Genomic DNA, 17,375 nt, shown 5'->3' with positions numbered 1-17,375 from the left:
TCTAATTTGGAACTGAAATAAGCCCCTGATTTTGGCGGAAAAATTGCAACTTAATAAGGGAAAAACAAATCAAAATTCCTAAGTTTTTGGTTAGATTAAGCTAAGTATTGTTATTTCAGGAAGAAAATCATTTGTTGAAGCTCCCATATAAAACCGATTGTAGGGACTACGAGGAAGAGTGGATCAAAAACGGAAGAACTGGACCTCGATCACAACAGGTACATACAATCAATTATCTATTACTTAACGATCATCATTTAAAAGTCTTGTAAGTTTTAAATGTACAGTCTGCAAAAAAAAAAGATATCACCCTGAATAACTTTCGTTCTAATGATCCGATTTTCACGAACTAAGTGTATATCTTAATGGTTCCTGGGGGGGACCTCAAATATGCTAATTAATTAGTGCTAACTATTAATTAAGTTACGAAATCAGACACAAAAACGTACTTTCTCTGAATAAACATATATTTTTTTTTACATATTTGGAATCTAGATACTTGAATTAGGGGGGGTAGACAAAATTTTAAAACAATTGGGTCGTAAATTGGGTTGCAATAAAGGTTTATATATTTGGCGATAGTCCAGAAAACCGCCAAAAAAAGTCGCCTGCGCAAATAAATATTTTAAGATAACCCATTGACTGATTCAAAAGAGAAACGCTTAATTTTACTAGGTTGCTAGGCAACCAATTTCTGACTGTAAAAAAATTGAAATAATGTTTTGTGATTGCTCTGAGAGGTTTAATTAATAGTTAATAGAAAACATCTCGAAATTTCTAGGCAAAAAAAAATTATTTTATTCTCCTTTGAAAAGAAAATTTGAATCGATTTATAAGTTTTTAGAATTTAAATACATGAACTTTTTATCTGATATTATTTAGATTATGCTATTTTTGCTATGTTTATTCGAGGATTTCATACTAAAATCAAATTAACATAACTTATACAAAATTTTAGCTATATACAAAATTAGCTATATACAAAATTTTAGGGATAATGATTTTTACAGCTTTAATCGAATCTTCTAGGCATGAAAGTTTGAAGAAAAAAAAAGTGCTTGAAAAATAAAATGTAGATTGTATAGTAATTCTAATGCACATTCACAAGGTTTTCTATAATTTACGATATTTCTTTTTTCTATAACTCAATGAATTGCTGAATGTTTAGTGACATTTTAAAAACATTGAAATATTTTATGTTTAAGAATAAGATATTGAAATAATATGTTGCATATTGTATGATTCATTGTTTAAAAAATTGCTTCATTTTGCTAGATATTTACGTTACATGGTTTTCTTCAGAGTTGGCCAAAAATGTAATCGATTACATTTTTTGATTACAGTAATCAATTACTTGTAATCATGATTACAATTTTCAAAAATTTTGATTACAGCTGTAATCATGATTACAGTTTTGATTACAGTAATCAATTACTTGTAATCATGATTCCAAGTAATTGCGATTACAAGTAATCACAACAAAAATGATTACAAGTAATTATGATTACAAGTAATTATGATTACAAGTAATCAAAATATATGATTACATGTAATTTGATTACATGTAATCATGATTACATGTAATCTAATTACACGATTACAAGACTATTGTATTCTTATAAATGATTATATTTCACAGTAGATAGTAGAATGTATTTTATAAAGATACATTTTGCACGTATTAACATGTACTGCATTTTGTACGTATTTGTATACGTACAAATGAATGTAACTGAAATGTATGTACATATGATTTTATCTAGTGCATATGTTCAGACATTTTAGTATCACACACATGTACATACACTCTACATGTATACATGTACATTTATACACAATGAATATATGCATTTTATGCAAATATTTGTGTATGTAAAATGTATATCTATGTTCATGTACGCATGTATATACAAGTACTTGTGTTTGTACGAACATACATACATTGTCTGTACAATGCATGTCCCATGCATGTATGTGCAATTTATTTATGAACAGTACAATATATGTATGCATGTTCAATATAGGTATATCTGTAGGATGTACAATATATGTATGTATACATGTACATGATATGCATGTCCAGTGTATTTATGTACTTGTACATAATATGTTCATGCTCAATGTAAGTATCCAAATATGCATAATACATTTGTGAACTATTGTACGTACATTGGGCGTATTTATATTTCACATATATTCATACATGCATTCGACATGCATAACGTACGTACACACATTTGAGATGCATATATGGTACAGATGTATATACATATAGCGTACAGATGTACATACATATAGCGTACAGAGGTATATTCACATAATGTACATATGATGAAATGAACATATAATGTTCATATAATGTACATATGTGTGTACATATACAGTACGTATGTGCATAAATATATTGGGCATAATTCTTTCGTACAAATTTTACAGGTGTACATGCATGCTATCCCTATCTATGCATATGGTGCAATGTATATATGTACAATGAATGTATCCACACATGTACAATACACGTATGTTCCATGTATGCATATCCATATGTACTATCTATGCACGTACAATACATGAATGTATGTACATACATTGTACATGCGTACATACATTACACGTATACATATGTACATTACATTTATGTCTAAATATGTGTACAATGCAATGAATAAAATGCATGTAAGTTAACTTTTAATGACTCAAGCAAGTTAAATGACAAAATCAAACGATATTTAAATTTAGTTTTCAGCTTTAATTGTTCTATATCATTTTGAAATTCTCTGAATAAAAAATTATTTTCAGGTATTTTCATGAAATGTTTGACAATACAGATTTATTTTTTTTATAACATAATGCATGATTCATAGAAATTTTTTAAATGATAAGAAAAACGGTAAATTTTATGTGCGGAATTAATATTTAGAAATTCCAAATAAAATTATCGTTTGCTTTCTAAAAAATATGAGGTCGAGTTTCATATACCTTAGAATAATTTAAAAAATTTTTTTAATAACTTTACTCATATAATTTTTTTTAATGTATGCACAATGTATGTGTATATTGTAATTACATATATTTAAATGTACGCACGTATTTGTACATAACTTGTACTTATGTACATGTATACGTTGTATGCACATGCATACATTGTGCATATAACTATTTTTTTGTACATCCATGCATTACATGCGCATAAGTATTAACAAAGTATGTAGTTATACAAGTACATACGTAAGTTGTACATAAGTACATACTTTGCGTGCACATATATCGATGTACATATAAATATGCATGTATACATGTACGCATTTTATTTACGCAACTATGTGCATATATTGTACCTTTAAATAACATTTTTACATATTGTACGCAAATACGTACAATTTTATATACAAACGTACATTGTATATACGTGCTATTATCGTAAATTTATACAATATATGCACTTAAGTGCATAAAAGCATGCAAACGCATAAACATTATTTTCATATACGTTCATACATACATTGTCTATGTATACAAAGATACAAAACATTGCCTTTTTGTACAAACTAACATACATGCGTGCATGTATCATAAATGCATAATTATATGTACTAAGCATATGCGCATTGCATTAAGTATATTACAATATAATTGTGAATATTGTACGTACAAACAACGTTTGTGCATACATTGTATGTATAGGAATCGCAAATTGTACGTTCATGCGTACGTACAGTCTATGCACATAAAAATATGTAAACACATGAATACTTACATAAAATTTGACTATAGTATACAATCGTAATAACTTGTAATCGTATAATTTGATTACAAGTAATCACAATTACATGTAATCAAATTACATGTAATCATGATTACATGTAATCATATATTTTGATTACTTGTAATCATAATTACTTGTAATTGTTTTTGTTGTGATTACTTGTAATCGCAATTACTTGTAATCATGATTACAAGTAATTGATTACTGTAATCAAAATTGTAATCATGATTACAGCTGTAATCAAAATTTTTTGAAAGTTGTAATCACGATTACAAGTAATTGATTACTGTAATCAAAATTGTAATCATGATTACAGCTGTAATCAAAATTTTTTGAAAGTTGTAATCACGATTACAAGTAATTGATTACTTGTAATCGTGATTACAAGTAATTGATTACATAGCTGTAATTATCTGTAATCAATTACAGTTGTAATCGATTACTGTAATCAACGGCCAACTCTGGTTTTCTTTGGATAAAGATGATTAGCAAATAGCATCCACATGTTTCGATACATTCTGAAACTTACGTTCCCAAATTCACCATAAAATGTCGCACAGCATATTCTTCAATTACGATAAGCTACATTTACCACCAAATACTGCTACTATGATTATTTTTGTTTTCTTATATATATATATATATATATATATATATATATATATATATATATATATATATATATATATATATATATATATATATATATATATATATATATATATATATATATATATATATACCCAGAAAGCATGTAACCTTACGACAACCTTGTGTTTTAACTTTATTTTCATTGTCACGAAAAGGTTTGCAGTAAAAATCTTTTTTCAATGACGTAAAATAATAATATATATATATATAATATATATATTATAACAGTTACATAATAGTTATATAATAACAGTTTTTAATACGCAAATCACACATACTTAGTTGAGTTTGTGAAATTTGTGAATTTTTTTTATAATTGACTTAATATCAGTTTCTTTATAGAACATAAATTAAGAAACGTATATTTATTGCGATGAAACAAGTATTTACGTATTTAAAATTGCAAGTTCTCTATTCAACTTGATGAATCTGTTTTTGGCGTTTCTGCTACATATGATGTACGTTAGATATTTCAGTAAAATCAAAGGACAAGTCATTGATGAATTTTTATTTGCTAAATATTTTGAAACTGATGGAGAAGGAGAGACAATTTTTAGATGCTTACAAGAATATTTAAATAAATTAATAAATATGATATTCCGCTTGAAAATATAATAGCGGTAGCCACAGATGGGGCACCTGCTTTATGATAGGGCGTTACCGAGGTTTTGCTACATTTCTCAAAGAAAAAGTGCCCGGTATATGTACTATTTATTGTGTGTTGCAAAGGAACAACTTAGTAGCAAAATTATGTGAGTCCAGAGTTACTTAAAGCTTTGCAGTTTTGTATTAAGTGTATCAATCAAATTGAAGCCCAACCTGTTAAATCAAGAATATTTTCCAAACTTTGCGAAAAGAACGACGAGTTATTTAACCAATTACTTCTGCACACCGAAGTTAGATGGTTGTCTAGAGGTGTATGCTTGCAAAGGCTCTTTGAGTTATTTGACTCCAAGACCGAATTTCTCAGCGAAATAAACCCTGTTCTGAGTGATGAACTCCAAAACAATAAGAACCATTTTTTTTATTTAGCGGACTTATTTGGAAAATTTAATGATGTCCAAACAAAGCTGCAAGGAAAAGATGTAACAATTATCGAAGCTTGAACAATACTGTTAGGCTTCCAAGTAAAATTAAATTTATTTAGATCTTCATTGATGCGTAAAGATTATCAATACTTCTCAAATCTGCGACAGACGGAATAAAAGAAGAAGACTTGGAAATATATGCAGATCATCTTCAAAAATTGAGCGACGATTTTAAACTGTGCTTTGTAGTTTGGAAAACATTGACATCCCTGATTGGATTATTTCGCTATTTTCTGCTCAAATTGCAAACGTGAACATCAATCTGCAAGATGAGCTTGCTGAATTATTATCGGATCTTGTAGCAAAGACGCTTTTTGAAAATTTAACAATAAGCAAATTTTGGACAAATATAAATATAATGCGAAAATATGTGAAACTTTACGAAATAGCTCAGCCATTTATGCTAGCATTTCTAAGTTCCTATATGGTTGAAGCCGGTTTCAGTCACGTAAATTCAATCTTAACTAAGAACAGAAATAAATTAAATGTGGTGTTTCGAGGGGATTTAAGATTAAAATTGACCAATTTTGAACTCAATATAGCGAACACCAGACACACCCATCTCCTTGTTTAAGAAGCAATATATCTGCAGTTACTTTACTTATTATTTCTACTTGTTCATAATTACTTATTAGTATTTAATAAATATTAAAGTATTTAAATTTCAACATTAATATATTTTTCATAAAACTATTGTTACACAATGTACTATTACTTGAATAAATGTTTAAAATCATTAAATAAGTGTACAAACACAGTATCTAATAGAGTTTTATTTTAATTAACAGAAAATTACTTTTTATGGGGGTCGATGGAGATTTCGAAAAATTATGTAGGGGTCGATGATAAAAAAAAGTTTGGTGACCTATGGGCTAGATAATTGAAGAGACTTCGGTTGCTTCTGTTAAAAAGGCATTTTATTTCGTTAGATGGAGTATTGCAAACATTATGCGTTGGATATTTACATCAGGTTTCCCCCTTTGCAGGGATTGTTTGGGTTTGGCCCAGCTTTATCTAGCCATTGAAAATATGAAAAAGACACGCAATTTTGCCTGTCCTGAGTTTTTAAAGTGAGATTCTGAGAGGGCGTGGTTGCAAGTATCTTCTTATCTGAATGAAACGTCATTCAATTTATAAAATTTAGAGGTTTTGATTCGCTAAAAGTATCTCGCCACTCTGACGGTGGGAACTTTCTGGGACTATCTTCATCGATGAATTATTGTCCATTAACTTCAGAAAATAATCTTTTATCTGGCCTTATCTGGTTCATATTGACTTTTTATGGCTCTTTGTGAGAGACCGACTTCTACATCTTAAACTTGATAGGAAACATATGTTTTAAGCTTACCAGTTAATATAGAATGACTCGTATGAGAAATTCTATATTACATCCCCCCTCTCCAAAAAAATTTTATTCATATTAAATTTAGAATTTAGGGTAATATTATGGTTAATTACTTGCAACCCCTTCCATCAGAATTTTCAATAAAATTATAACAAAACACACACTAAATGATCAAATAAAAATCCTTCAAGCACAACAAAAATAACAAATGTAAAGTAAAAGCTGTGTACAAGAAAACATGCATAGCTATTAAGTATAACATTATGTAATGTTTACATCAAATTATCTTCTATAGGTAATGTATCAAAATTTATGCACACATAAACATATAGCAAAAACATAAACAAAAAGATTTAGAGTCTCTAATCTTATTAAATATTTTTTTCTACGAAAAATTCTGTTTAATAACACCACAAAATGCTGTAAGTGAAGATTCTTTTTGTTTTTTAAGTTAATATAAAGAAAACAAATTAGAAATAATAAACTTAAAAACACATAAACAGACTTTCATTATTCACATATATTTCTAAAGTGAATGAAAGAAATAAGAAAAGGACACAAATGTGTCGTTTCTCTAGAATTTAATATTCTAGTATCGTTAAGGGATATATATATATATATATATATATATATATATATATATATATATCTGATATGATACTCTCTTTTTAAACAGAGCTCGTAAGGCCCTTAAGATACTGAAATGGGGGCACGAAATCTTAAAAGATTTTTTTTACCTAATGCCCGCCTGTGTTAACATCCGTCAATTCAGGCATCTACAGGGCGACAGATATCTGTGTGGCCTAAGGATTCCTAACGAGCATCAAACATTCATTCACTGGAAAATTTAGTGTTTATTCAATTTAAGAACTGTTCCTTCACTTGGTTATCTTACTACTTATTATTTAAACCACCAAAAGCTTAAAACAATATTATGTAAGTTATCTAAATTTCTTTTACATAATTTGCATTTAATAACAAATATGTCGACATGCATTTAATAACAAATACGTCATTTAGCTAAAATTACAAATTTTGAAATTTTTATGATTTTTTTTTAAAGACAAGCTAAGCTTAAGTATTCCTTCACTGGTTAGTTTACCCTATAAGATTTTGAGAGATTTGCGATGTTGTGAGAGATGCTTAAAAATATTGACTACGTATTTTTATTAATATTTATAAAATATATATTCAAGAAATTGATGAATATTTTATTCCAGATTTATTCATTCGTATGTATATTATTGAAATTTTATCAGTTATTGAGAAAAAAAAACTAAAAAATAAAAAATAAACACATTAAAGAAGCACAATCTGTTGTATAATCATATTCTATCAGAAGCATGCTTTTATAAAACTCCACATTCTCTGAATAAAATGTATTATATTCAATAAAATGTTTTATTCAAATTTCTTTACTAAATTGCAAATAGAATTTTAGACGACTAAAAAAGAAACATCGTATTTTATAGCTTAAAAAAATAAAAATGAAAAGATAAGCAAACGATTATTAGCGAAAAAAATATGAATGAAATTTTATGCTAAGCTCGCGAAGTCAAGTTCCTCGCAAGTTTATCACATTTTAATATTAATCGCCCCATTTAATCATTTCTTCATTGTCGCCAAATTATTTTTTTAAAAATAATTAATTTTAATTTTTCTCAGCTTCTAATAATTAAAAACAGTTGAAACTTTAGATTTTTCAATTGAAAAATATGTAGATTAATATGGTATAAAAAAATTCATACCTTATAATTCAAAAAATTTTTATCCTTAATTTAATTAAATAATAAAAAATAATTAACAATTATTAAAAATTATTTTTTTCGTGAAATTATCTTTGGGTAAATGAGTTTTATGACTGGGTGAAATTTTCTTCGAATTGCTTTATTAGTTTTTGAAATATGACTAAAAACGTAAAAAGTGAAATTAACATTAAGCGGTACGAACTTTGGATCGCTCTCCTGACCAAACTATGGGGACCATATTTCCCAGATTGCGGCTACCCCCTATATTTTGAAGGTTAAAAATCCAAATATGTAAGAAAAAATATATGTTTATTCAGAGAAAGTACGTTTTTGTGTCTGATTTCGTAATTTAATTAATAGTTAGCACTAATTAATTAACATATTTGAGGTCACCCCCAAGAACCATTAAGATTAACACTTAGTTCGTGAAAATCCGATCATTAAAACGAAAGTTATTCAGGGTGATATCTTTTTTTTTTTGCGGACTGTACATGCTCATTTTCCACTTTATTTAATACTATACCCCAAGATACCTTTTTTATGATTGAATTTGAATTATGCTAAATTTATCATTCATTATATTTTTTAAGCCCACAAAAGATCTATTTTGGTTCTGTTTTTTTTTTTTCAATTGTGGTAGTTCTTTAAGAAGTTTTGAAATATATAGTTCATTGTTTCGACTGTTACAGTCTAAAACCTTCTACATCTTTTATTTGAGTTGTTCATTTCTGTTTAAAATCTTAAGGTGTGCGTCAACAGTTGTTGGAATGAATACAATTTAAAGTGCTTCAACTGCTCAAAGCCATTGATGAAGCGGCAACTTCAAGCAACTTGCGTAAGTAAGTATAAAAATCACCCTTCATTCCTTAAAAAATGTTGCAGTACAGAATGTGCTCATAACCCATGGTATTCAGTTTTTGAAACTTACATCTGCAGTATTATCCTGATTAAAGGAAATCTCAGGGTTGACTACTCTTTCTTCTTCTGTATTGCTGTAATTAAGGAAAATTTGGTAAGACTCAAATCATAAAGTGTTCCAAACTATTAATATAAGAGGTAGTCAATTGAAAAACAAGCACCTACAAAACTTATCCCTTGCCTAATTTGGTAAAACTGTTGTTACGATAAACAAATTTGTAGAGTAGACGCAAATCATTTCGACAGCGCAAATTTCTACACGTTGCTACTTAATTGCGCCAGAGATGGTCATTGTGAAAATTGTTTTAATCCAGCAGTGGAAATCGAGAATGAAAGAGCATACAATTGGTGTCAGAGTTTACTTGTGCACTTGCAATTTATCGTTTTATGTCTGCTGTGTATGGCAATCACTAAGAGTCCCTGCCAAGTGTGCACGAATGACCAAAGTAATGCAGTGAAGGACGCATATCATGGCAAAGCGATTTACGCCTAAGACAGATTTGTCGAACCAATACGCCTGACTATTGTTGTAAAAGTAGGACTCTATGTACGCTGATCTAGACTAATGGCACCATGGACTAATGGCGACGGTCAAGAAAACATACTTGAGGATGATCCGATGACATGCCATCACAATTTTGATACTTTGCTGAGAGAAAGGCTCCTCTTCTTTGGTAGCCCGACGATTTGTGCTTAAAATATAGAATTTGACGGTAGAACATCTTCAGCCGATGAAAGTGATCAATTTCGCTCACTGACCATAGGCCAGTGGTTCCTTACTTCGGTGATCTACTGAGAATTGTGTCTCACGATTAGTCCTTGGATATCTGAAACCACGCATTTGATTTGCTTGTAGTTATGCTTTTAAAATGCGATTTTTTTTAAACTTAATAAATTGAAATCAACGATAGTTGAAATAAAAGAAATATGTTATGTATTGAAAAGAAAAATTAATATGGAAATTATACTAATTCATTTAAGAGAAACGTAAAAAATCATCTTACCATAATTCATGCCAATGATGCTTCATTTTGATAATAGGGGCTAAACGTATTTAAAAAATGGGGTATATACTTAAAAACAAAATTAATGGAGAAATAGCTCTGTTTCTACGGACTAATAAAAACGTAATTGTTGTAGTTGTAGTTCATTTACGTCGCACTAGAGCTGCACAATGGGCTATTCGCGACGGTCTGGGAAACATCCCTGAGAATGATCCGAAAACAATCCATCACAATTTTGATCCTCTGCAGAGTGCATGGCACTCCCGCTTCGGTAGCCCGACGACCTGGAAGCGAAGTCGAGCACTTTACGGTTGAACGTTTTATCAAGGACCAATACCGCAAATGTGTTTTGCTCAATCAAATAGAGTGCAGCGAACAAGAAATGAAACAATTAATAAGAAATATACAAAATTGAAATTGTTTTAACTTCATTAATTGTGTTGGTATGCGTCTCTCATTTCCGTGCATCACTTAAGTGTTATTTAGCACTGAATTCTTGTTTATTTTTTTATATTTATTCGCTTCTAGCGAAGAACGGCTATTCAGCTAGTTAAAGAGTAGAAGAATAGGGAAGTCAAAATTGAAAAAAAAAAACTCTACAGAATGTCTTTCATGATATCTTCCAATTATTGTTTACAATATTTTGTAACAAAAAAAACAAAAATCCTTTAATACATATTTATATCGAAATGCTTTAGAATTTTTTAAGCATTTTTCAGTTTAAAATTCCATTGGGAGAGAAACTATTAACTAATATTGTTCTAAACAAAAGCATTCCGAGAAATTTTATTATAAATAGTACACATTTATTGAATTTTTATTCATTGCTAATTTTAAGATATAACGTTATGTAAAGTAAAATATTTCACATAAAATGATATCTTATTAAAAAAATAATACCTATATCATTTTATCTTTATTGTCAAACAATATTGAATTCTTATTTAATTGGTTTGCATTGAAGCGAATATTTTGTAACGTGCTGTTGATCCGACAAAACTCGATAAAAAATTAAACTTTTAGAAACAACTTGGAGAATGAATTTAATTTTTTGAAAATGATCTTAAAGTATTTTAATATTTTTTCATTACTATTTTTCTTTTCGCATTAAAATTCATTGAATTGCTACAATGGAAAAAATATCAGTTTTGATTCACATTTCTCCAATGTATGATAAGATGTGAAATAAAAAATTGAAATTAGAAAACGGAAAAGCTAAGACGGTATCCGAATTGGATCCATTAAAAAAATAGAGAATATGTTGCACCTTCGACCAATTTTGAGTTTTTATTTTTTGTGAGGAACATAATAATTTTAACTTTGTTTATTTATATGAAATGCATTAAACGTTTGTCCATTAATAATAATTGTTATGTTTGCTTATTTATAATTATAATAATGAAAATTAACCTATACACTTCAAAAAAAATTAAAGACTCTGAAAAATGATTTGTTTATCACTGAGGATATTTCAGATCAGCTCTGTGCTCGGTGCTAGCCTGGTTCTCAATTCGTATCGACTAGCCGTCGTTGGGATTAAAACCCGGTACATCTCAATGGGAGGCGAACGCTCTATCACCTAAGCCACCACGACAGAGCTATTGCTGTCCGAAGGGCTGAATTTCTTTTCATGCAATTATATATTTTCAAATATAAACATTGAACCACCGGTCATGACAGTAATTATGACATGACAGTTTATAATAAAGAGCATATAAATACTTTAAATTAATATTATGGAAAATCCTTAAAATGAGCTAGTAAAAGTAAAAATAATAATAAATTCACCTGAATTAGTATTGAAAACTATCTAGTTTGAACTGTAGGTTAGAATTTCTAATTCGTAATTAAAACAATAAAAACAGAAATATCATTCAAATTATTAAACTCTCTTTTATTCATAACTCAAGAGGTATTTATGGATTCTTTTTGGTCCCATATCTAAGAAATAAATTCACGAACTTAATGCATAACAAAATTAACAGACAAAAAAGAATTCTAAAAAAAAATATCAAACAGCTGTCACCACAGCAACGCATGCAGTGACGACGCATGTGCACTGTTTACTATTACTCTTGAACACAATTGAAAAGTGTGATGACGTCCAAATTAGGTGTGCACGCCATCAAACCCGAAAAAACACCCATTTTGCCAATGGATAATAAAAAGAATTGGTCAAAAGCACACCATGGTGCTTTGAACCATTAAATGTTACTTCTTGAATAGCACTCACTTTGAATACTTTTTTTTCTAACACTGCTGGTTAGACTGCTGAATTTAGATATTTAGGCAACTAAAACATATTCTTTCTTGTAGTCTACATAAGCTAAAACAAATCAGGTGAAGCATGCAAAAATTATAACCAATAATATTTAATACAAATTTTAACCCAAAAATACCAGATATTGAATGAAACTACGAGTTTTATTTTAGTTTTTATTTCATTCATTTATTTGTTTTCCTTTTTATTTAACAAATGTCTGGTCAAAGATGCGTGAACTTAACTTTCTGAATATGTTTTTCGAAGTCACGGGTACAGAACTTTTTTCTAATAACAATGTTTTTTTTTCGAAATTATGAACATTCTTTTTAATTAAAAATAAAAATACGTAAACAAGAATAATGATTATGTAGCATATTTTAATCACCTGAAACCTTTTAAAAAAATTATGTTTCTATACATTAACTTTCAGTATCTTCAATTCATATAAATAATATATAATATAAAATATATAATATATATTATAACTGTAAATATTTTTTTCCGATGTAATATGAGTGAAATGCATGCACATTATCTTGTGTCTCATTATTTTAGAATTTTTTCGTAATGTGTAATTACTTTAGACTATGCAAAGTATGCACCTATTCATTTTTTCCAACAATTGTTATTTTTTACTAATTTTATTTATTAGTTTTTAAGCCGTATTCAATCTATTTTATAAGCATTCAAAAACATTTTGTGAGAAGAAAGAAAAAATATTACTCTGGCCGGTAATGAATGGGGGCATAGTATTATATTATTTTGTAATTTAAACTTTCCGTTTTATAGCTCTGGTTCAAACGTCTTGTGACCTTGAGAAAGCCGGAAATATTGTAAAAGAATGTTTAGCAGCTTGTAAGAATGCCTGCAAGTAAGTTTCGTTCGTTATTCATTGAATTTGAAAATAATATTTTATCTTTTCGATCATAAATAAATACCAATTATTTTTTTAAAGAATTGCACTTCTTCCTTCTGGTATGGCTATTGCTAGGGTTATGGACTAATATTTTATTTAACTTCAATTCAAAATTCCATATACTATATAATAAAAGAGATATATGTATACCCAGATATTAATCTTTCTACAGACAAAAGGATAAGATATTTATCTATTCGATTAAAAACATCAAGTTATTTGTGAGTAAGGGGGAATAATTTAAAAATAGATATACCATTTATATGACCCCCGCCGGCTGAGTGGGGGCTCTTCGTGCTCCCGTACCACAGGTCCTGGGTTCGATCCTCAGGCCGGGCAAAGGTTGACTCACCCTTTCGTCCCTTCAGTGGGGCGAAAAATGGTACCAAGCATGCTTGGTAATTAAACACTGGGGGTTCCGCGTTCAGCTGACCACCTGGCCTTTCTTTTCCTTTCCTCCAGATGTGGACACGTACCTAGGTTTGCAAAACCCTTACCCGTATAGTCAGACCACCTGACCGGAACATCTGCGCCTGCACCCCAGAGCAGTATCATATATATTTCGTTTAATATTTAGTTTAATAGTAGTATCATATATATTTCGTTATGTATATACGAAAGATGTACTTTTTGTAGAGAAAAACCTTAAATACATTACGCATTGTAACACAGTAAATGTCGCTGTCATACTAGCAAAGTTAATATATAAATATATTTGTATTAATAGTAGTACCTTAGTATTAGTATACTACTATTAATAGTATTAGTACTAGTAGTAGTACGTTGTACTAGTAGGAGTCCTTTATTGGCTGTTTAGTAGTACTCACACTAGAGCTGCACAACAGGCTATCAGTGACTGTTGGGGATATTGAGGATGATCAGAAGACGCCATCACAATTTTGGTCCTCTGCTGAGGGGATGACTCTTCCACTTAGTTAGCCCGAGTATACGGTAATTTACGGTAGAATGAGAATAATAACTATCCCTTATCCTTTCGCAGGCTGACCGCAGCCGTTGATGTAGATGATCTACTGCACTGTAAAAAATTTCGCGTGTATAATTTCCTATTCATTCTACCAAAGTAGTGTTTTACTGCACCAAAACTCAAGGATAGTTCCTGGTGCGGTGAAACCCCTGGTATAAAGTTGGTACCTGGTATACATTCACTTGGTATAAAGTAACCAACCATCAAGTTTATTTTTTAGTAGCACTAAAATTTATAATTACATTAAGATCTGATACACATGAGAATCAGTAAAATTATTTTAACGAGACAATATAAAGTAAGAATTAGTAATTTAATTTGCATACATACACTGATTCTTAAAATATAATGAGTTTGTCAATCAAATAAACGCGAGAGAATAATAAGACGAGTTCGAGAGTGGCTCAATGAAGCAGAAGTTAAAGTAAATTGTAAATATCCTTCTCACACAACTAAAAACAGTAATACATATTTTTTAAACAGTATACTTTAATTTCCTCAGATGGAAAATAACTCTGAAGCCATCCGCAAACACTCGGCAACTTGGTATCGATAGTAAACAACCATAGATTAAATCAAAACTTGCCAAAATTGGGAGTCCTCGAAAGCGAAAAGCGAAACCTTGATCGAAAGCGAAGTCAAAACCGCGTAAATTTGTTTTAAACTTTTCGAATATTCGGCTATTTAGATAAAGAATATGGAAAGGAGAAATAGTATTAGTCCTGATACGTAACTAACTTGGCGAACTTATCGGTATGGTGCGCAGTACCAGAAAAACAACTTACAGGGTGAGCAGCATACTAAGATTTAGCAGGGTGTCATTTGAACTAAGATCCAGGAAATGAGCATAAGAAGCAAGGTGACAGTCAAGAGGTACGTCAACTGTGAACTGGTTGTTAGACACTACTTGGTTGGGTACACTATTTTCCACCAACCGCCATTTTATTCTTTCTCTTTATGCAAATATGTTAGCAGATTTAATCAAGATGGATGATAAAGATGTATTCTCAAGGAAATATTTTAATTAATAGTACAATGCTGTTTGCAATTGAGTAAAAATGCAAAGCAAACCAACTGTATATAAAAAGGAAAACTTTTTTCTCAGAGAGAAGGGTTCAAACCCAATTTAAAGAACCTTTGTTGTTGCGCCCCTAAATGTTTTTTTCCTTTATACGCAGGGACCACACCTAATTCTGGGAGACTGGCTTACATCATTACTTCTCCCCCAATGTATATTTTTTGATTAAGAACTTTCATACACCATTTCTACTACCCTTTAAGAACTTTCATACACCCTTTTGTATATCAAAGTACGATTTGGTGTTGGGCTTTCACACAACTTTGTTCAACATCAAATTCGGACACCACAGTTCTTAAAGTGTGGGAACCGTGTCTTATGAAGAGTCCACTGAGAGACATGGATTTGGAATAATTGAAATGTGTTCTTGGAAATCGCTTCTCTTAATTTATTACTTATGATTCAAGAGATTGTAAACTTTCATGTTATTCACATTTAATAAGACAATTAATAAGATTTTTCTTTACATAAAAAGTTTAAAATATATCAATTTGGTTTAATATCCCTTTTTAATCAGAAAATATTTTGTAGCACCGAATGTATATCATAAAAAAATTAGAAAATGCAATAAATATTTTAATTTTCTCAGCAATGGCACCGATTTATGAACACCAAATTTAGAGCACCAAATCAAGAATAGAAGGGACAAAAAATGAACGTCTCCCATTTACAAACAAAATGTTTTGCCACACTAAAACCATGCAATATGAAAAGTTAAAAAGATCATTTAGTTTTTTAATTATCATAAAGTATCATTTGTTCTCAGCGTATCAATACAATTTTTGTAACACTAAACTCAGGTTTTGAAAAATATAATAATTTAAAGCACTCATCACATTTCGGAGCCCTAATTCCAGGCTATGGAAACTTAAAAAATTCAATAATTAATTTTAATTCTACCCTTTTTTGATTGTTCTAGAGATGTTACTTCTCAATTATTCAGGCTAAAGACAAAACATTATAAGGGGATGAAAATCCATCCTGATAATACAAGATCAACTGAAAGATTTTCCCAGATTCCCAACTAACACCAAAACAAATCTTTGAATGCCCAATTTTTACTTCAAGAGTCTTAAGGATAGGTATGCTACCATTTCAGGAAATCCTTTTAAAAGCTCCGAGGTGCCAGAGCTGGTGGTTGCAGTCAAAAGCTCCTTTAATGGCATCAAGTGAACAACTCTCAGCCATGGACTCGACAGCAAAGAAACCGATTCCACGTTTCAATACATTTTTGTTAGCAGCACTAAACATTGATTATTAAAAATGTAAAAAAAGTATAATAATTTAACGTTTTCCACATCTTAGAAAAAACAGTCGCTGCCCTGAACCTAGGTTAAAAAAAACTTTGCAAAACATAATACTTCTTCCATATCCTAGCAGAACTTTACAGTTACAGAATTTTGCATTTGATTGGTTATTTTTATTGAATAAAAGCAGAGATTTATATTTAAAAGCAATGAAAATGATTTTAAACTTTTATAAAAATTCTTAATAGATGCAAATTTTATTGATTTTATAGGGAGAGGAAATACATTTACAAAGTTCAACAGCAGCCGTATGTGAACAGGGTAATTAATCTAAATTATTCTCTAGTTTTTCTAAAATTATTTAGT

At 29.6% G+C, this 17,375-nt stretch overlaps 1 protein-coding gene across 2 annotated transcripts in view; it reads left to right on the top strand.

The window, feature by feature from the left end:
• Positions 1-17,375, top strand: part of LOC107442477 (epithelial sodium channel subunit gamma) — a 56,392-nt gene that overhangs the window by 30,752 nt on the left and 8,265 nt on the right. For both annotated transcript variants that reach the window (XM_087169278.1, XM_071181117.2), the window contains exons 7-10: positions 120-218; positions 9,344-9,437; positions 13,573-13,654; positions 17,282-17,330. In XM_087169278.1, the coding sequence (XP_087025404.1) occupies positions 120-218; positions 9,344-9,437; positions 13,573-13,654; positions 17,282-17,330 (324 nt within the window). The remainder of the gene's footprint in view (positions 1-119; positions 219-9,343; positions 9,438-13,572; positions 13,655-17,281; positions 17,331-17,375) is intronic.

This window comes from Parasteatoda tepidariorum, chromosome 8 (genome assembly GCF_982258835.1).
Source record: "Parasteatoda tepidariorum strain Cologne lab strain chromosome 8, Ptep-v5.0, whole genome shotgun sequence".
Lineage (NCBI taxonomy): Eukaryota > Metazoa > Arthropoda > Arachnida > Araneae > Theridiidae > Parasteatoda > Parasteatoda tepidariorum.
Note: the sequence above shows the minus strand (reverse complement) of the source record. Positions and strands in the feature narration are given on the sequence as shown.